The 21,354-nt window shown below is 43.2% G+C and overlaps 1 protein-coding gene and 2 pseudogenes across 1 annotated transcript in view; 1 reads left to right on the forward strand and 2 right to left on the reverse strand.

The window, feature by feature from the left end:
• Positions 1 to 1,271: 1,271 nt before the first annotated feature.
• On the reverse strand, positions 1,272 to 1,394 carry LOC146006034 (5S ribosomal RNA; annotated as a pseudogene).
• Positions 1,395 to 7,464: 6,070 nt separating this feature from the next.
• Positions 7,465 to 7,587, reverse strand: LOC146006035 (5S ribosomal RNA; annotated as a pseudogene).
• Positions 7,588 to 19,514: 11,927 nt separating this feature from the next.
• Positions 19,515 to 21,354, forward strand: part of IRF4 (interferon regulatory factor 4) — a 36,790-nt gene continuing 34,950 nt past the window's right edge. The window contains exon 1 of the mRNA XM_083186277.1: positions 19,515 to 19,731. Within this exon, the coding sequence (XP_083042403.1) occupies positions 19,531 to 19,731 (201 nt within the window). The 5' untranslated portion in view covers positions 19,515 to 19,530. The remainder of the gene's footprint in view (positions 19,732 to 21,354) is intronic.

Consider the following 21,354-nt stretch of genomic DNA (forward strand, 5'->3'; position numbering starts at 1 on the left):
GAAAATATTTTTACTATGGATAAAAAGTGTCAAGAGGTACGTATAAAAACATATACATTTATTTAAACAAAGTGGACAGCATGTCCCATTAAAAAATACAGACAATTAAAAAATATATTCTAACCTAAAAAATTCGTATAAGGTAAAATAAAAAAGAGTAGCTTAACTTGTAGAGATGAGACAGGAGGGCTAGTGAGTACCAACGCGTTTCGTCCTTCTGACTTTATCAAGGGGTGCAAGAAGACTGAGGCCAGACCTATATTTATACTGATACATATCCTGTTTCTAGAGTGACATCACTTCCTGTCAATAATTAATTACATAATGGAAAACGGAATGAAAGACAATACCTATAATTATCCCCTATGCCTTATAAGGTGGGGCGCTATAGTGGTACTACAGTAAAACAAACAGATTTCATATACATACAATAGAACTGCTTAACAGGCTAAATTGGATGTGTGCGCGGCACTTCCGCCACACATCCGGTGTCCGGGTAGCGCTACTGCGCATGCGCCCGCGTCTGATTCATAGGAATGCCAGGCTTCCGAGAGAGGTACTCTTCTGCGCTACTGCGCATGCGCCTGTGACGTCCGGGTTCTCTAGTTGTTAAAACAAAGTCTTCAGACTATGTCCGGCGTCTGCATTCTCCGTTAGGTTAACTGCACAGTTCTTACTGCGGCGGCCATTTTCATGTAGACTGCTGGTACTTTCATATGCTCAGGACTTGCGGTGGCCATTTTCTAAGCGCTTTTTCTTATGGCAATATAGAATAGGATGAAAAGAGATACGTAAATAGACTTATAAAGACAAGCTGTATTGCTGGTATATATGATTCGTACGTTAAAGTGACTGGTCAGCGGGCATTAATCATTTCCAGATATTACCCACGTTAAATACAGGATATCCATAGTGTGGATAATGAAAGTGACAAGTGCACTAAATATATGGACGTTTTTAAAGTGACAGGTGCACAAAGTGATAGGTGCACAAATTGAGCAGTGCTTAATGATTATATAAATAATCAATTGGTGGGTGTACTGAAAGTGGTGAGACTATAAATAATTCAAGGGTAATAATTTAATTATATAATGGCTTTATTTAGTGAATAGCTAATCGCTAAGAATCTAAATTACATACAGTGTTTAAGTAAAATATTAATAATAATATACAGTGTTTAAGTAAAATAATAATCTACCTAGTGATTAGTAACCCTCCCTCGGATACCGCAATATATTTTATATGTGACAACGACCAAAGTTCACCGGCCTAGACTACAGCACTGAATTTTCCCGGGTGGTCTCCCATCCCGGTACTAGTCCAGCCCAACACTGCTTAGCTTCCAAGATCGGACGAGATTGGGCGTATACCAGTAATGTGGTGTGACTGTAGCAGCGTGAACAGGTCAGATGTAAGGTCCTCCGAATGAGTGGTTCTCAAGGGAGGGTACTCTAAAGTGATAATGCTTGGTGAGAATTAAAATAGAATTAAAAGGGTGATGATGCAAGATGGCGGCGAATAAAAAAGATAAAAAGATAAGACCTTATAAAAATGGGGCAATTTCATAACTTTCATTAAAACCGTCTGGATGCATGGTTTTCAGTTCAAATATCCAGAACATTTCTCTTTGTGAAAGTTTATTGGCTAAGTCGCCTCCTCTGGGGCCCAGTCTCACGTGTTCGATTGCCTTGAAGGTAAGTCCTTCTGGGTTGGCATCATGATGAGTCTGGAAGTGTTTAGAAATCGCATGGGTATCCACTTTGTTCTTGATGTTCCTACTATGCTCTTGTATACGTAGTTTGAGAATTCGTTTCGTTTTGCCCACATATTTTAAGTGGCAAGGACATTCCAGCAGATAGATCACCGAAGTTGTGTTACAGTTTGTGAAATCTTTGATTTTGTATTCCTTACTGGTATCAGAGTTCGTGAAACTTTTCCTGTTTGGGTGTACATGTTTACATATGTTGCATTTGCCGCACTTATATGTTCCTTTGCACTTAGGTCCTGATGGGTTCTGGTCATCTTTTGCGGTTAGGAGACTGGGTGCGAGAATGTCCTTCAAGTTTCTGGATTTCCTGAAGATCAATGCAGGGCGTGGGGGGAGAATCTCTTTAAGTATTGGATCCATTAAAAGGATATTCCAATGATCGTTCAATGATTTTCTTATTTTTGGTTCATGTTGGCTGAAGGTGGTTATAAAGGCTGTAGAGTTGTTCTTTTCATTTGGTGTTGTTTTATACTGCAGGAGTTCCTCTCTGTTTGTGTTTTGAATTCTTGATGTTGCTTGTTGTAGTATATTTTGGGGGTAGTCTTTCTCTTCGAACCTTTTCTTATATACTTCTAGTTGTTTTGTACACTCATCCTCCTTACTGCAGTTCCTCTTTATCCTGTGGAACTGGGAGTAGGGGATATTTTCTTTCCACTTCCGTTGGTGGTTGCTTTTAAAATGTACATAACTGTTGGTGTCCACTGTTTTGACAAAATTGAGTGTGTTTATGTCAGGAGCCAGGTTTTATGGTTCAATCTGTTTTGTTTCTGTTTGGCTTTTGACTCACTGGTGACCTCCAGTGGTAGGTCTGTTGCCATTACAGCCCTGTGTTCTTTGAGCTATTATTCACAGGCTGTGAGGTATTAGCTCGTTAATCAGGAGCAGCCTGGAGATTCACCAGCTGTTTCAATCACCTGAGGCCTTTATAAGCCATGCTCTCCTGGGGATCTCTGCCAGTGATAGCTTGTTGTTTTTCTGTGCTGGTAGCTGCAGATATACTGCTCTCTGGTCCTAGGTCCTGCTCCTGTTCCATTCAGTCTGGATTCTGTCGGAGTCCTTCTCACTTCAGTCTGGGTCCTGTTTACAGTCTTGTCCTGTGTTGTCTGGGTCCAGTCAAGTGTACTATCCTGCTGCAGTCTGGATCAAATATCATTGTCCCCTTGCTGTCCTAGTCCAGGGACCTCCAGCCGTGGTGCAGCCATTGTCCAGCTGCCGTCTCACTGCGGTCACTGTACAGCCGTAGTCCAGCCGTTATCCAGCCGCCCGATTGCTGCGGTCAGTGTCCAGTCTTGGGCCGGTCACGTAAGTGCTCCAGTGGAGCCTGGTTCCTTATTCTTTATTCCTACGGGCAAGCGGCCCTTCCTCCTTAGTTATAATCATTATTATCCTGGTTCTGCTCTCCGTGGTTCGGAGAGGCCCACAACTGTGGGTTTACGTCTGTTTTGGGGTACCGTCACTTTAAGAGTACTATTTTTATGTTGGCGTGTGTTGGTTTGGTGGCACCCTATTGTTGCTTTGTTCTGGTGTTTGCGACTCGGTCGCGCTGTCCCGTCCTTGGCCTGGTGCCGGTTAGTCAGGGGTTTTTTCAGGTAGGCCCGTTAGTTAGATCTGCCTTTTGAGATACCCCCTGGCGATCGCTCACCCCTTGTCACCACATAACACCTGGCTGCATCGGGGTCGGAGCAGGCTTAACCGGCTCCTTCGAACGCGGCGGCTACAGGCGAAGCCTAGCACTACCGCAGGGGTATTCCATCTGCCCGGGGGACTCAACAGAGTCAGTGTAGGGTTTCGCTGTGGCCGTTCTAACCAGCGGTCCCGGCTACGGGCTCACGCCTGATCTCCAACTCCCTGCCTCCTGCATCCTCACGTACTGTCTCTGGATTTCCACGGTGGGTAACCCCCAAGTCCGTAACAGTTTACTGACTTGTTTTCCCCTTGTAGTATGAGGTCCAGGAATTCAATTTGATTTCTGTTGAAATTTGATGTGAATTTTAGGTTCAACTGGTTACCTCCTATGTATTTCAAGAATTCTTCAAAGGTTTCTTCAGTGCCTTCCCAAACAATTAAAATGTCATCTATATAACGTTTATAAAATTTGACATTATTTTTAAAAACGTGATTGGTATGGATAAAACGTCTCTCCCAGCTTCCCATAAAAAGATTCGCAAAGCTCGGAGCAAATGTCGTCCCCATTGCGGTCCCGCATTTTTGTAAAAAGAACTGGTCTAAAAATTTAAAATAATTGTGACTTAAAATAAATTTCATTGCATCACATATGAAGGTTTTGTGGTTCGGATCCAGTTCAGTATCTTCTTCAAGAAATTCTTTGCACGCGTTTATTCCCATCTCATGATCTATACATGTGTAAAGGGACTGGACATCAATGGTTGCCCAGTTAAAGGAATCGTCCCATTCAAAATTCTTTAAAAGGTTTAAAACTGTAGTGGTGTCCTTTAAAAATGCCGGTAATTCTCTTACATATTTACTCAGGAATATGTCCACATACTCAGAGAGTCCGGATGTGAGGGAGTCAATGCCTGCCACAATAGGGCGACCAGGTGGGTTATCTAGAGTCTTGTGTATCTTGGGCAGGAAGTAAAAAATGGGGGTAATGGGATTGGTCTTCATCAAGAACTGGTACTCATCTTTTGTGATAGTGTTGCTCCGAAGGCCCTGTAGGACTAAAGTGCGTAGTTCGTCGGTAAAAGTTTCCGTGGGGTCCTTCTTGAGTGCCGTGTATGAAGATGTGTCCCCCAAGAGTCTATTGGCTTCTTTCTCATACTTTTCACGGTCCATAATGACCAACCCCCCCCCTTTATCAGCGGGTTTGAGGACTAATTCCTTATTATCTTTAAGTGTTTTGAGTGCTTCCCTCTCCTTGTTAGATAAGTTCTTCTGTTGTATTGGTTGTATGTCATTTTCACATAAGTCCTTTTTGACGAGATCAAAGAAGATGTTGATGTGGTTACCCTTGGATTCGATCGGATAATACTTTGAAGTGGGTTTCAACCCTGATTTAGACCTATTATCGTAATTACTTATTGCCGCGTTTTCTTTTTTCGCAAAATGTCTCTTGAGTGTTAGTTTTCTGACAAACTTGTTCAGGTCTATATAAGTTTCAAATTTGTTCATTCCGCCAGTTGGTGCGAAGTTGAGTCCCTTGCTTAGTAGTGATGCTTCCGCTGTTGTCAGGTCATGTTTCGAAAGGTTAAAAATCCCTTTAGGTTGTGCCGTTATTGTAGGTTTCTTTTCTTGAGGTCTCTTCCTCCTTCCGCTCCGTTTGCCTCTTCGTCTGTTAGTCTTCGTTTGAGTGGTGATGCATGTTTGATGTTCTCTTTCAGATTCGTTCTTAGGTTTTCTCTGACTCGGGTGGCTGTGTCCGATGATAAAAAATTTCTCCTGTTCACCTGTAGATCTTAATCTCTGAAGAGGTGTGAACCTATTCTGCAGTCTGATGGTTGGTGTATGTGGAGATCCATAATTCTGATTGTGGGATCTTGATGGTTTGTTGTAATTGGTGTGGTATTTTCTTGTGTCATTCCTCAATTGTCGGGAGTTGTCTGTAAACCTGCTCCAATTTTTGATTTTTCCTTGGTCGTAGTCGCTCTTGTCTCTTGCAAATTTCTTTTCTTTATTTCTTATTACTTCCTCCTCCATTCGCTCTATCTTCTTGTTAAGTACTATTTCATTTTCTTTAAAGTTCACCTTGTCTTTGTATGTGTTCAAGTTGGTTTCTTTAGATCTAATTTCTTCCTCGAGTGTCTGTAACGTTTTCTTTTTTTCCTCAACTAGTAGTTGCATCAAGTTGAGTGAACATGTGTGTAGGATAGCGTCCCATTTCTCCACGAATGTGTTATCCGTGTTACCGAATGTGGGTTGTTTTGTGATCCTAAGGCCTCTGGGTACTCTGTTGACAGAGATGTACTGATCCAGTCCCTTAATGTCCCACCATGTTTTCATTTCCTTCGCCAAAAGTTTTTCCATAGCCCAGAATTTGTCATCTAGGTCATTCGTGTTTTCGGTTTCCACCATAGGTTTGGTTTCATTAAATATTCTCTGACACCAGTCATTTCTTTTATTTGTACGTTCGTTTATCCCAAACATACTTTAACTGGAGAGGGAGTTTACCAGGCAGCCACGCAAGTAGTACCAGAATTTACGTAAACAAAGAATGAGTGGCGCCACTTGTGTACCCTCAGTCCAGGCACCAGGTATCAAATAGGCAATATCCCCTTAAGTTCAGGGGTGTCAGCCAATCTTCAAGGGTAAAAGTAATGGTAAGTTACTCAGAGTAAAATGTGTGCATTTAATAAATGAAGATGCGGCGACTGATTGCTCTAAAAAAGTAAATACTATGTGTGCTGGTCCGCACTTTAGGAAACCAAATAAAATATTTTATAAAAGGTGGTCTAAAACACGGTAAAAGAAAATATTTTTACTATGGATAAAAAGTGTCAAGAGGTACGTATAAAAACATATACATTTATTTAAACAAAGTGGACAGCATGTCCCATTAAAAAATACAGACAATTAAAAAATATATTCTAACCTAAAAAATTCGTATAAGGTAAAATAAAAAAGAGTAGCTTAACTTGTAGAGATGAGACAGGAGGGCTAGTGAGTCCCAACGCGTTTCGTCCTTCTGACTTTATCAAGGGGTGCAAGAAGACTGAGGCCAGACCTATATTTATACTGATACATATCCTGTTTCTAGAGTGACATCACTTCCTGTCAATAATTAATTACATAATGGAAAACGGAATGAAAGACAATACCTATAATTATCCCCTATGCCTTATAAGGTGGGGCGCTATAGTGGTACTACAGTAAAACAAACAGATTTCATATACATACAATAGAACTGCTTAACAGGCTAAATTGGATGTGTGCGCGGCACTTCCGCCACACATCCGGTGTCCGGGTAGCGCTACTGCGCATGCGCCCGCGTCTGATTCATAGGAATGCCAGGCTTCCGAGAGAGGTACTCTTCTGCGCTACTGCGCATGCGCCTGTGACGTCCGGGTTCTCTAGTTGTTAAAACGAAGTCTTCAGACTATGTCCGGCGTCTGCATTCTCCGTTAGGTTAACTGCACAGTTCTTACTGCGGCGGCCATTTTCATGTAGACTGCTGGTACTTTCATATGCTCAGGACTTGCGGTGGCCATTTTCTAAGCGCTTTTTCTTATGGCAATATAGAATAGGATGAAAAGAGATACGTAAATAGACTTATAAAGACAAGCTGTATTGCTGGTATATATGATTCGTACGTTAAAGTGACTGGTCAGCGGGCATTAATCATTTCCAGATATTACCCACGTTAAATACAGGATATCCATAGTGTGGATAATGAAAGTGACAAGTGCACTAAATATATGGACGTTTTTAAAGTGACAGGTGCACAAAGTGATAGGTGCACAAATTGAGCAGTGCTTAATGATTATATAAATAATCAATTGGTGGGTGTACTGAAAGTGGTGAGACTATAAATAATTCAAGGGTAATAATTTAATTATATAATGGCTTTATTTAGTGAATAGCTAATCGCTAAGAATCTAAATTACATACAGTGTTTAAGTAAAATATTAATAATAATATACAGTGTTTAAGTAAAATAATAATCTACCTAGTGATTAGTAACCCTCCCTCGGATACCGCAATATATTTTATATGTGACAACGACCAAAGTTCACCGGCCTAGACTACAGCACTGAATTTTCCCGGGTGGTCTCCCATCCCGGTACTAGTCCAGCCCAACACTGCTTAGCTTCCAAGATCGGACGAGATTGGGCGTATACCAGTAATGTGGTGTGACTGTAGCAGCGTGAACAGGTCAGATGTAAGGTCCTCCGAATGAGTGGTTCTCAAGGGAGGGTACTCTTAAGTGATAATGCTTGGTGAGAATTAAAATAGAATTAAAAGGGTGATGATGCAAGATGGCGGCGAATAAAAAAGATAAAAAGATAAGACCTTATAAAAATGGGGCAATTTCATAACTTTCATTAAAACCGTCTGGATGCATGGTTTTCAGTTCAAATATCCAGAACATTTCTCTTTGTGAAAGTTTATTGGCTAAGTCGCCTCCTCTGGGGCCCAGTCTCACGTGTTCGATTGCCTTGAAGGTAAGTCCTTCTGGGTTGGCATCATGATGAGTCTGGAAGTGTTTATAAATCGCATGGGTATCCACTTTGTTCTTGATGTTCCTACTATGCTCTTGTATACGTAGTTTGAGAATTCGTTTCGTTTTGCCCACATATTTTAAGTGGCAAGGACATTCCAGCAGATAGATCACCGAAGTTGTGTTACAGTTTGTGAAATCTTTGATTTTGTATTCCTTACTGGTATCAGAGTTCGTGAAACTTTTCCTGTTTGGGTGTACATGTTTACATATGTTGCATTTGCCGCACTTATATGTTCCTTTGCACTTAGGTCCTGATGGGTTCTGGTCATCTTTTGCGGTTAGGAGACTGGGTGCGAGAATGTCCTTCAAGTTTCTGGATTTCCTGAAGATCAATGCAGGGCGTGGGGGGAGAATCTCTTTAAGTATTGGATCCATTAAAAGGATATTCCAATGATCGTTCAATGATTTTCTTATTTTTGGTTCATGTTGGCTGAAGGTGGTTATAAAGGCTGTAGAGTTGTTCTTTTCATTTGGTGTTGTTTTATACTGCAGGAGTTCCTCTCTGTTTGTGTTTTGAATTCTTGATGTTGCTTGTTGTAGTATATTTTGGGGGTAGTCTTTCTCTTCGAACCTTTTCTTATATACTTCTAGTTGTTTTGTACACTCATCCTCCTTACTGCAGTTCCTCTTTATCCTGTGGAACTGGGAGTAGGGGATATTTTCTTTCCACTTCCGTTGGTGGTTGCTTTTAAAATGTACATAACTGTTGGTGTCCACTGTTTTGACAAAATTGAGTGTGTTTACTGACTTGTTTTCCCCTTGTAGTATGAGGTCCAGAAATTCAATTTGATTTCTGTTGAAATTTGATGTGAATTTTAGGTTCAACTGGTTACCTCCTATGTATTTCAAGAATTCTTCAAAGGTTTCTTCAGTGCCTTCCCAAACAATTAAAATGTCATCTATATAACGTTTATAAAATTTGACATTATTTTTAAAAACGTGATTGGTATGGATAAAACGTCTCTCCCAGCTTCCCATAAAAAGATTCGCAAAGCTCGGAGCAAATGTCGTCCCCATTGCGGTCCCGCATTTTTGTAAAAAGAACTGGTCTAAAAATTTAAAATAATTGTGACTTAAAATAAATTTCATTGCATCACATATGAAGGTTTTGTGGTTCGGATCCAGTTCAGTATCTTCTTCAAGAAATTCTTTGCACGCGTTTATTCCCATCTCATGATCTATACATGTGTAAAGGGACTGGACATCAATGGTTGCCCAGTTAAAGGAATCGTCCCATTCAAAATTCTTTAAAAGGTTTAAAACTGTAGTGGTGTCCTTTAAAAATGCCGGTAATTCTCTTACATATTTACTCAGGAATATGTCCACATACTCAGAGAGTCCGGATGTGAGGGAGTCAATGCCTGCCACAATAGGGCGACCAGGTGGGTTATCTAGAGTCTTGTGTATCTTGGGCAGGAAGTAAAAAATGGGGGTAATGGGATTGGTCTTCATCAAGAACTGGTACTCATCTTTTGTGATAGTGTTGCTCCGAAGGCCCTGTAGGACTAAAGTGCGTAGTTCGTCGGTAAAAGTTTCCGTGGGGTCCTTCTTGAGTGCCGTGTATGAAGATGTGTCCCCCAAGAGTCTATTGGCTTCTTTCTCATACTTTTCACGGTCCATAATGACCAACCCCCCCCCCTTTATCAGCGGGTTTGAGGACTAATTCCTTATATATATATATTATCCACGTGAGCCCGGCACTCAGCTGGCTCATGCCCCTTTCCCACTGCAGCTAAAAAACGGTAAATTGCCGATTTTCAGCGCAATTTGCCGTTTTAAGGCTGCAGTGGGAAAGTGATAGAGTTGAAATACCGTTTAAAGTTAAATGGTATTTCAACCCTTTTTAAAGTAGAGTCCTACACGGCTAAATAACGTTTAAGAGGCAGTGGGAATGCCTCTTAAACGTTATTTAGCCTCCAGGCAGTCCCAGTGCCTGAAGAAACCTAGCAGTTCTCACTTTGTGCATGTGTAATGTGTGCACGTGCATAATAATGAGCCGCTAATTACATATGCGCATATGTAATGAGCGGCTCATTAGTATGCACGTGCACTCATTACATATGCGCAAAGTGAGAACTACTAGGTCTCATCAGGCACTGGGACTGCCTGTATCCTGCATGGACCCTGCATGGACCCCCGCTGCCTCCCCACTGCCCACAGGTAAGTACAAGGGGAGGGGAGGTGGGGGCACAGGGCAGGTACAGGGGGTTAGGCACTATTTACACTGGGGGGGGATTAGGCACTCTTTACACTGGGGGAAGGGGGGGTTAGGCACTCTACATTTTACACGGTTCACTGCAATGGGAATCGTACTTAAATGGTATTTAAAACGGTAATCTGCTGCAGTGGGAATGCTAATACCGTTTTAAATACCATTTAAGATTACCAGTACTTTAAACTGGTCTGCAGTGGGAAAGCAGCATCAAACTGCTTGATAGATACGGCTCCAAAAACAGTAGCGGCACTCTGAGACTTGATCAAGTGTGACAAAAGTGAAGTATAATTGTCTACATGTTTCGGGGTGGCTTCGGGGTGGTCCTCAAGATGGGGAAGCCACCCTGAAACATGTAGACAATTAAACTTCACTTTTGTCACACGTATATATATATATATATATATATATATATTTCTGTAAAGAATCATTATTATTTTTGTACATGAGATGAAGAGTTGTACCTACACTACCTAATTAATTCCATATTTTGCAACCCAAATAAGGGTGAGATAAACACTGCAAAATCAAACTGGTTTTGCAGTGTAAATGATTGCCGCTTTAAAAAAACTGGAGATTTCTTACCAATCTCTCACTTTCTGAATCTCTCACCCTATTAAATCTCACCCTAAATGTCTTTACAAGGGGTGAGTACAGTATGTTATGTACAGTATGTGTGGTGTAAACTGGATGCCTCAGGCAAGGTTTTAACTGGTCACAGGGAAACCCATGATAGGCACCACTGCCTGGGGACCCCACCTCTCTCTCTCTCTCTCTCTCTCTCTCTCTCGCTCTAAAGGTGGGCATACATCAACCCGATTTGGACCGATTTTGGCCGATTACGATCAATCGGCCCAATAAATCGGACCAAATCAGTTCTTCATGACATGGGGTCAGGTCCGATGCGTGGTCCCGTGCCTATCGGACCTGGCCCCAGGGGTCAGACCGGCGGGACATACGATGTAGGTCAGTCGGGGCGGTGAGGAGCAGTGGGGGCGGGCGGCTGGGGAGCAAGCAGTGGGGCAGCAGCACGTTACCAGATCAGTGCTGGGGCGGGCGGCGGTGACCATCTGTCTCACTCTCCACTGTCCAGCGCCAGCGGGCGGGCAGCCGCCCGCGGCTATTACATCTTTAAAATAACATGTCAAATGACTGCCCGGCTAATGATTGGCTGAGATAGAGCACTCTCAGCCAATCAGCTGCCACGAGGCAGCTGATTGGCTGAGAGTGCTCTATCTCAGCCAATCAAAAGCCGGAGAGTCATTTGACACGTTATTTTAAAGATGTAATAGCCGCGGCTGCCTGCCCGCTAGTGCTGGACAGTGGAGAGTGAGACTGATGGTCACCGCCGCCCGCCCCAATCTGGTAACGCGCTGCTGCCCCACTGCTTCCTCCCAAGCCGCCCGCCCCCACTGCTCCTCACAGCCCTGCAGCTCCCTGTTATTTTTTTTACATGTGATAAATCGCATGCGATTTATCACATGTAAAAAATGGCACATCAAAGTCCTAATCGTATGTAATCCTCCCGGGGAGCTGCCGGGCGGCTCGGAGGAGAATAGGGTCCAACTTGTCCTCAGGACAAGTCGGCTCTATGTATGGGGGCCTTAAGGATCAGGTTCCAGACTGTGTACTTGAATTTTACATTATACTGGAATTATACAGTACATTATACTGTACGTATATTACCTTATATTGCACATGACTATGGTATATTTCCTACAGTGCAATACTGAAGATGATCATGCACACACTAGTAGTGTATGTGCACTAGTAGTGTATGTGCACAGCTACAGCATATGTACACAGCCACGCTCTTTTTACATCAGAAATAGAGTTCATTATGAGTCCCAACAATCATCAGTGAGTCGCTGAGGTGGTGTACAGAGGGTGGCGGGCCGTGGATGGACAGGGGGCTGGCGCATGGGGACACACAGCATTTCCTGGGTGTGCCCAGAAAAACAGTGGGTGCACCCAGAAAAACGCTAGGTGTCCCCATGCCAATGCTGGTGTGTCGAAGCACCTGACGTCACAGGAAAATAAAAGCCAGTCCAGACTGACTTTTTTTTGTGAATGCCTAAAAAAAATATTTTGATGGTCAGTGACTATTGAATGATTTTTTTTGTCGTACGCTTACATGCAAATGGATCTGTGAGCGTACACACATCCATTCACATAGCGAAGCATGCAGTATATTTGCTCAGCGGCGGGGGGATTCATGTTTGTGCGCAACGCAAATGTTCTTGCAACTTGGCGATTTTCATCAAACTGCGCATGCACCATGATTTCACTGCACCAAGGTAAATCTGTGACGCTGCTCTTATTTATGCGTAACACAGAGTAATGGAGAGGAACAGACTGCTAGAGGGAGATTACAGGGAGTGATGTTAAAAATGCCAGTGTGTCATAGGCATTTCTGGGCCGTGTGTCTGCCTTGCTGCGACTATAGATGCAAAGAAATATGGCACCAGCATCTCTAGTGCCGCATCCAGTCTGCGTGCCTATAGATTTACTCAAGAAGTTAATGTTCCTTGTTATTGTGTATATGCTGCATTTGTGTATGCAGCTGCTGAGGACTTTGTGATGGCTCTAGTGGGCGTATATCTTATTTTCTGGGTGGCAGCTTCACTTGTATAATTAGAAATTCTGTAGCCTAAAAATTTGCAGCTGCTTAGGCATACGCCTACAAACATGATTTAGGCTTTTAGGTTCCGTCTAGTCCCCCCCACTGTAACATATGTGGTTGCATTATTTGGTTCCTCTCCAAACCTTACCCAGTAGATATTTCATCGATTAGATCTTAGATTACATGATATGAATAGGTTGTAATGATGGCTCTGCTATAATAGCAACAATTCTGGATGCATGGCTATCAAGTAGGAACAAATAAGGCGCTTATTGGAGAAAAAAAGAGAAAGATTACGTGAAGCGCTTTAAAATATGGTTAGATAATTATTGAATCCATAGTTAGATCAATTGGGTATCACAAGAATAAAAATAAACGTATTATTACTAGAAGAATATAAAAATATTTGATAAAAGAAAAATGACAACAATTGTAATTGGTGCCTAGGCAATCCAATGTATAGAACTTTACAAAAGCTGGTACTTGTGTAATATCTGGGCTCCCGTTTTTCTTATGAGACCGCGTCCCCTCGCCACACTTCGGGCACGGTGGCTCGCTGTGCTCGCCACACTATATAAAATCAACTCCATGCGTAGTTGGATAGTAGGGGTATGAAAAAATGGGGTGCATTTAACATGGGAGCCCAGATAATACATAAGTACCCAAAAGCTGTATCAACATTGATATATTTTATGAGTTTAGAGAAATAAAAACAATAAAGTGTTGGTATACAGATGGAGCCGGCCTTATCTTTGGCCGGTGCTCGCCAGATGCCTTCCACTGGTGAGCGCTGGCGATAGACACTAGAACGCACGTGCGTCGCACGCGCGTCCCAGTATCACGGTGGCTGGGCTGCATCTCCCTGCCCGTCTACGCTTCAGAGAGACGCTGCCCATTTCGGGGGGGAGGGGGGGGTGGGTGGCTAGGGGGACAGGCAGTGACGGGGGGAGGCGGCAGGGACCGGCGGCAGGTTCTGTTGCCACTGGGCTTGTGAGCGTCATGTGCGCGGGTGCCCCTGGCGGGAGCCGGACGCTAGTGGGGGCTGGCGATAGAATCGCCAGCCCCTGCAAAGATAAAGCCGGCTCCATCTGTACTTATACCAGCCCCGCTTGTTCCTATAGTGCTTCCATTTGAAGATATACACTCCCCTTAGGCTTAAGTCCAAAATGGAAATGCTGGATTTAAAGGGTGTCCATAAACCTGACGGGGTGAGATAACTTATATATTGTAATCCGTTTAGGGAAATAGGGCTTTCCCCTTGAGTATAATCCCAGATGATTGTAGGTGGTGGTTTCCCGGTTGGTTTAATCCAGATATGCCAACGGACTGGGGGTTGGTGTTGAGATGGAGGCTGGTTCAAGACGGATATAGAGTGCAAAAGTTCCCAAAACTCAGTCAGCAGGAGTGCTCCTAATGCGTTTCGTTGTCCCCTGACAACTTTTTCAAAGGTGTAACACTGTTCTGTCAGGGTTTATATACCCTGATACAGAAAATACATCATACAGGAAATACATCATACATAATTAATTACCCAATTGATCATATGTCTTTCTATATTAATAATATCTAAGAAGTAATGCTATTAGAAAAATCTATAGTGGAGGTAGACCTAAAATATATATTTATTGTCAATATAATATTAAAAATAAGGCAAAGTTCAAGGGTATGGGGCTAAGTTTATAGGGGGGAAAAGTAAATCAATAACTGGACAACTCACTTGCATAATGTGTGCAGTGCTAATGCCTAATCAAGCGAATATCAGCAACGAGGCAATAAGAGACTCAAACATGGACACTGCTGCAAAACCTTTGTTTATTAACCCTTGTTTGTTTCCTTGATGACTACAATTGTTTAATGCAATACTTACTGACTGTACAATTGTACACTGATTAACCTTGTTGAATAAAAACAACTTAATTTAAAAAAAAAAGAAAAATAAGGCAAAGTTGTCTGTTTAAGACTGGTGTAATCTGGCATTATTTCCGGTTGTTGACAAGCAAACCGTGAACAACTTCCGGTCTGTTGAACGCAGACCCTAAGGCAATATAATGAAGATAGCGGTTCCATTCTACAGATATCGTCCCCCAATATGGCTTGAAAAGGGCCATCTAGACCCATTCATACGGAGGATGTGGCGAAGAAGAGCTGCACAATGTGTAGCGCTCTGCATATCCGTGCTGTCCGCTGGGGTCTGGACTTCCGGCTTCCGGTCTCACCCTTCGAGCCGGCGGATCGGGATGTGGAACTAATATGTTTGTCTAAGTGTTCGTTTATGTATGATGCATTTCCTGTATGATGCATTTCCTGTATCAGGGTATATAAACCCCTACAGAACCTAGAGTTAGGAGCATTCCTGCTGACTGAGTTTTGGGAACTTTTGCACTTTATACCCGTCTTGAATCAGCCTCCATCTCAACACCAACCCCCAGTACGTTGGCATATCTGGATTAAACCAACCGGGAAACCACCACCTACAATCATCTGGGATTATACTCAAGAGGAAAGCCCTATTTCCCTAAGCGGATTACAATATATAAACTACCTCACCCAGTCAGGTTTATGGACACCCTTTAAATCCAGCATTTCCATTTTGGACTTAAGTCTAAGCGGAGTATATATCTTCAAATAGAAGCACTATAGGAACAAGCGGGACTGGTATAATTATACCAACGCTATTGCTTTTATTTCCCTAAAATCATCAAATATATCAATGTTGATACAGCTTTCGTGATTTTATATTCATTGGATTGCCTAATGCCTAGGCACCAATTACAATTGTTGTAATTTTTCTTTTATCAAATATTTTATATTCTTCTAGTAATAAAAATCTTTTTTTATTCTTGTGATATCCAATTGATCTAACTTTTGATTCAGTAATTAACCATATTTTAAAGCGCTCCCCGTAATCTTTCTCTTTTTTCCTCCATTGTTTATGTTGAGGAGTGACCTTGCTTTTTGTGTGAGCTGCTGGATAAAACAATCCACCTATTGGCGCCCACTACTTGTCACCTTAGGGTGATTTCTTTTTAAGGCGCTTATTGGCCTGATTAAGGTCCCAATGATGATGCAGCGCATGCCACAATGTACCAATGTATCAAGACATGGGCTGGACCTGGACTGTGCATATGCAGGGCAGGTCTGTGACATAGGACATACTACAGCATCAAAATATCAGTGATTGACTGTGTGATGCCATTAGGGAGTGCAGCAGCCTCCATTTTTCCAAAATGGAGGTGTGTCACCACTTTCACAGGGGAGGGATGAGTCCGGGATCTCCATCAATGGATTTCCTGGCCTCTTTGTCAGAACTGTGGTGGCCGTGTCCTACTGCTATACCATATTAGTGCTATTGCTGCTGCTTCCATGAGTGCAGTGTAATGATACTGTATGTCTTCTTTATTGCAAAATCCAGATCCAGATTTTTGTGGTTGCGTGTGTGTGTGTATGGGGGGGGGGGGGGTATAGTCCCCAAAGCATTTATGCCTAGACAAACCTGAATAGCAAGCCCTAATTATAAAGGAATTCTTTTATTTAACCATCCCCTTGGCACATAGGGCTAGTGGCCTCCCACCTTTACATCTCATTTCCCGTTTTACTTCCCCTTTTCATCATATGCATTCATCCAGGCTTCTCTTTTCCTTACATTCTAGACCAGTGGTTCCATAACTTCTTGAATCACGCCACTCTACAGCATCAACATTTTTGCAAGGCACCTCTAGGCCAAATGTTTGTTATTGAGAAGTTCAGAAACAAATATTAAATAGTAAAATTAAATTGTGTTTATCTGTCATCCTTAGGTTCAGTTATGTGTCGAGAGACAGGATTTACTTCTATCTGTCCACAAATGTGATAATGGATGGCTACAAGCACTGGTTTTGCCTGTTATATTGTAAATAATTACAATTGGCCCCAGACTACCAAGCCCATGCACCTTTACTAGTGTCCTGAGGGTGCTACGGCCCACAGCTTGGGAACCACTGCTCTAGCCACAACATATTGTTGTTTTGAGACATTGGATTTTCTCTGACTTTACAATTCTAATTATATTGCTATGTATTCTATTATGAATGTACTGTTTATTGAAAGATTCAACCGCCAACCCTTGTGTCCATTTTGTAATTTATTCTACCCAGACCTTTTCTTTTGAACTCTCATTTTCCTTCGATTCTCTTGAAATTCGATACAACGTTATCTCATTAAACAAAGATTAAAACAGAGTTGTAAGCACCTACGGTAAATTCCCTTACAACTCATATTGTATCTTTTTACTCACATGATGGCCTCAGCTTCCAGTTACTGGTTGTCTGGTGACACTAGAGGCAGAGCAGGCCACCTCCTGTATTATATATTAATCACTACTGCGGGGAACCAGAAACATGATTCCTCAATGTGCTGTATATAAATTAGTTATTTCACTTATTTAAACTGATTTGCGACTTCAGTAGGGTTTATCTTTCAGAAATAATTATGCCAGAGAACTGAGATGGTTTGTTTGGGGCTAGCTAGTATTTCATAAAGCGCTTGATTTATTTTAGGACAACTAATAATGTTTATAGAGTAAATGTGAATGTACAGTATGAAGAGTGCTCCCATATGTCCTACCTTCTTCAGGACAATCCCAGTAGGAATGGATGTTGCATCACGGTGTTCGCAACCTACAATCGATGTCGGTGTTCAGATATTTGACGCCATTGAAAAGTAATCTTTTTTTTTAAATCAAATTATTTTCTCGCGATGGTCAGTTATCCTCGCATTGAAAGATTCGATAGCGGATGCCCAGCCTTCATTTTATCCCTATTTCGAAGTCTAAATTATTATTTAATTGTGTTAATACGTAACTTTAATCTACCTTATATTGAGCAGTTTGGTTCCAAATATTGATGATTAAGTGGGATATGTATCAATCCTTGGAGAGAGATAACATACTGTACCAAACAATTAGCTTTTAATTGTCATTCTACAAACAAAAGCTGTAACATGGCAGTTAGGGACTGATTACACAGCTCTGACTAGAATGCAATGCAGCACACTGATTACTCAGAGATAACCCTCATGGTACTAATGGCCAACTCAGTTATCCATACTGCCAAATGAAATTCAGTTAGGATGTGGCCAGCATAGCAGCAGAGCCAAAATTAGGATTTTCAGCACCCAGGGCACATTTGGCAACCCCCTCCCCCCACAAAAAAGGGGGAGGGAGAGAGAGGGGGGAGAAGGGGAGAAATAGAGAAATGAGGGAGATTGAGTGAGGGGAGATGGAAAGATAGAGGCAGTGCCACTGAGAGGTCCGCTGGGCCCCAGTGAAATTTTCTGGGGCCTGGCCTAATCACGGGAGGCGTTGCCACATCCCCTTGGAGAAAAACACATTTAAAAATAATCTGCATGTACTGTACAGCCGCTGGGGTGGGGAGGTGTCGGGTGGGGGCCCGGGGGGGTGTGTGCTGCAGCACACCACACTACGTTTCCTATGCTGAGCTTTCATGCTGCTGCTGCTGTAGGTAAAGGCGGAGGTACAGGGGACCAGGGCCCCTGCCATCAGCCCGGGGTAATTAATACCTGCCCCCTCTCAGCACCATGGATAGAGAAGGGAGAGAAGAGAGCGAAAAAGGAGTGAGGAGAGAAAGAGAGAGGGGAGAAATTGAGAAGAGAGATACAGAGGGAGAGAGAGTCATGGGGCAGAGAAAGGGAGAGAGAGAGATCTCAAGATTGGAATAGCAATAAAACTAAAAATGTACTTACAGTACTATACACTGTGTCACAGTGAAAGACACAGCTTGCCACCAGTCATATCATGCTGCTGATGCTGACAGTAACAGGCAGGGTCCAGGAGTGGGTATTAGCAGACAGCAAACCTCCTCCCCTGTAGGCCCATGTGCTTTATTCAGCACTTGATTCTTCTGGACTGCAGCAGACTTTACAATCAATCTAAAATCCTTGCAGCAAGCATTGATTGTCAAGGAGCTGCGCGAGCCAGATATCTATCAGTACACATCCTTATGTCTAGCACTCTGGGCACATGCCCCCTTAATGCCCCCTAATTGCAGCACTGATAACAGTACAATAATATAAGCGACTGGAGAAGGGATGCACCCCTTTATCAGGGTTTTTACCACATTTCTGTATACTCTCACCCCCCTCCACCAGGGATATTGCTGGCAATACCCTGTAGAAGTCTATGGGCTTCCCTCCGCAGCACTAGGTGAGGGATCTATCACAGATCCATCCCAGCATGCTCTGCGGCCGGCGCCGGCACTCTGTGGATGCACAGAGGGTCTCAGATCTGGAAGTCCAGCAACAGCGCTGCATCACAAGGGACAGCTCTTATTGCAAAAGATGTCCCTTGCGTTACTAATCGCATATATTAGAGCATATGCGATTAGTAAGAATGTGGCAGCCGGTGGAGGGGGGCAGCGGATGTTAGTACATCCTGCCCTAGGGGTGAGATGTACTGTACTAAGCATCCATGGTACATCCTGCCAATGACCACATTGTTGCTAATCTCATATGTACTAATGATAAGAGCTGTCCTTTGTGCTCAGTGCCTTGACTTCTGGTTTTATGACTTCCTACACATCCACGGAGTGATAATATACTTGGGTTTTTACTGCATTTACCTTTTAGTACATCCCCCCCCCACCCCCACCCCCACCTTAGAGCTACTATTTCCAATGTTTTTGGAGTAAAACCTTTTTCCAATTAATCCATTTTCATTTTCACCCCAGTGCAGTGGAAAAGGAGAGTATATTGGTATGAACCAGAACGGAGGGTGTGGAATGACATCGATTAGCTGTGGAAATGGAAAACTGAGACAGTGGCTGATAGACCAGATTGACAGTGGGAAGTATCCTGGGTTGGTGTGGGAGAATGAGGACAGGTCCATCTTCCGTATACCGTGGAAACATGCAGGGAAACAAGATTACAATAGAGAAGAAGACGCAGCCCTCTTTAAGGTAACAGTTCTGAGCCTTCATTACCAGTATTTGGTATTTTCTGCAAGTGTTCCATACATGTTGCCACAGGGTAATGGCTAACTCTGTCAGCTGATGCACGGAAGGGGTCTGATTCAGCCCCACACACAATGCTGACGTACCATATGATTATATGCAACCGCACATGCGCATAAATGTCTGAAACCCCCACAATGCACTCAGGGGCTGCTAGCATCGATTCAGGCAGTACCAGAAGGTGGTGAGTGTTCCTGGGCAGCTAGTAGTGCATGGGAAATGTCCTGTGCAGTGGGCATGTCAGTGCAAGTGGCTGCATTCCCAGATGCACATCTGCAGGCATAGGAGGTCTTGGTCAGATATATAGAATATGCACCTGCCATAGGTTTGGCGCAAATTTCTATGGTGCAACTGATAGTCGCAGCAGTGTACAGACACCCTGCGAGCCGCCTGGGGCCTTCCCAGTTGGCAGGGATGCATGCGATCCATCACAATTTGTTGTGATGGATAGCATGCGTCACTGCTACCTGCCCGTCTCGCCGCCAGGAGGGAGGTGCAAGGTCAGGTGGTCAGGCAACCAGCAGGTCCGACCACCTGACACAGGTCCGATGCCCACGGGACTGCGCATCAGACCCGATGGCATGTCAGGGACAGACCATTTGGTCCGATTTATCAGCCCGACTGGTAACAATCGACCAAAATCGGACCAAATTGGCTTAGTGTATGAGGGCATATAAACAGGGCCGGTGCTAGGGGGTTCGGCGCCCTCCTACAAACTATAAATTTGCGCCCACCCAAGCTTTACAAAAGGGACAGTGCACATGGAAAGAAAAAACGTGTAATCTCACAAGGACGGGGAATGGCCACACAATAGTACTCCTACTCCAAATTACACCACACAGTAGCACAATATTATTCACCTTACACAGCTGTAACTAACCATTTTGGTGCCATGAGTAAAAAAACAGGGAGAGTTTGCGCCGTAGGCGCGTGCAAAAATGTAGGAGCGTGGCTTCACAGGGAAGGGGCGTGGTCACATAAAAATACCAATTACACCGTAATCATCATAACACATTATGTTTCACACCTCAATGCCCATGACACATTATACCACACACAGTAATGCAAATGATACATTATGCCACACATCATGATGCCCCTTACACAATATGCAGCACACCATAATGCCCATTACACATTATGCCACACACCATAATTCCCCTTACCAAACATGCCCATATGACATTGACACACATTATGCTACACATAATGCCCCAAGTACTCCTGCATATGCCCACATTTGTAGCATTGCTTATTCATAATGCCCACACCAGTTGCCAAAAGTAGTTGCTCTGCTTATACATAGTGCTCACACCAGTTGCCGACATTAGTAGCACTGTGTAACCATATGCCCACACCAGTTGCCGACAGCAGTAGCGCTGCCTATACACCTAGCCGACAGCAGTAGCGCTGCCTATACACATGCCCACACCAGTTGCCGACATTAGTAGCACTGCCTATACAAATACTCACACCAGTTGCCGACATTAGTAGCACTGCCTATACACATACTCACACCAGTTGCCGACATTAGTAGCGCTGCGTAACCATATGCCAACACCAGTTGCT

Source organism: Crinia signifera, chromosome 5 (assembly GCF_055691185.1).
Source record: "Crinia signifera chromosome 5, ASM5569118v1, whole genome shotgun sequence".
Classification (NCBI taxonomy): Eukaryota; Metazoa; Chordata; class Amphibia; order Anura; family Myobatrachidae; genus Crinia; species Crinia signifera.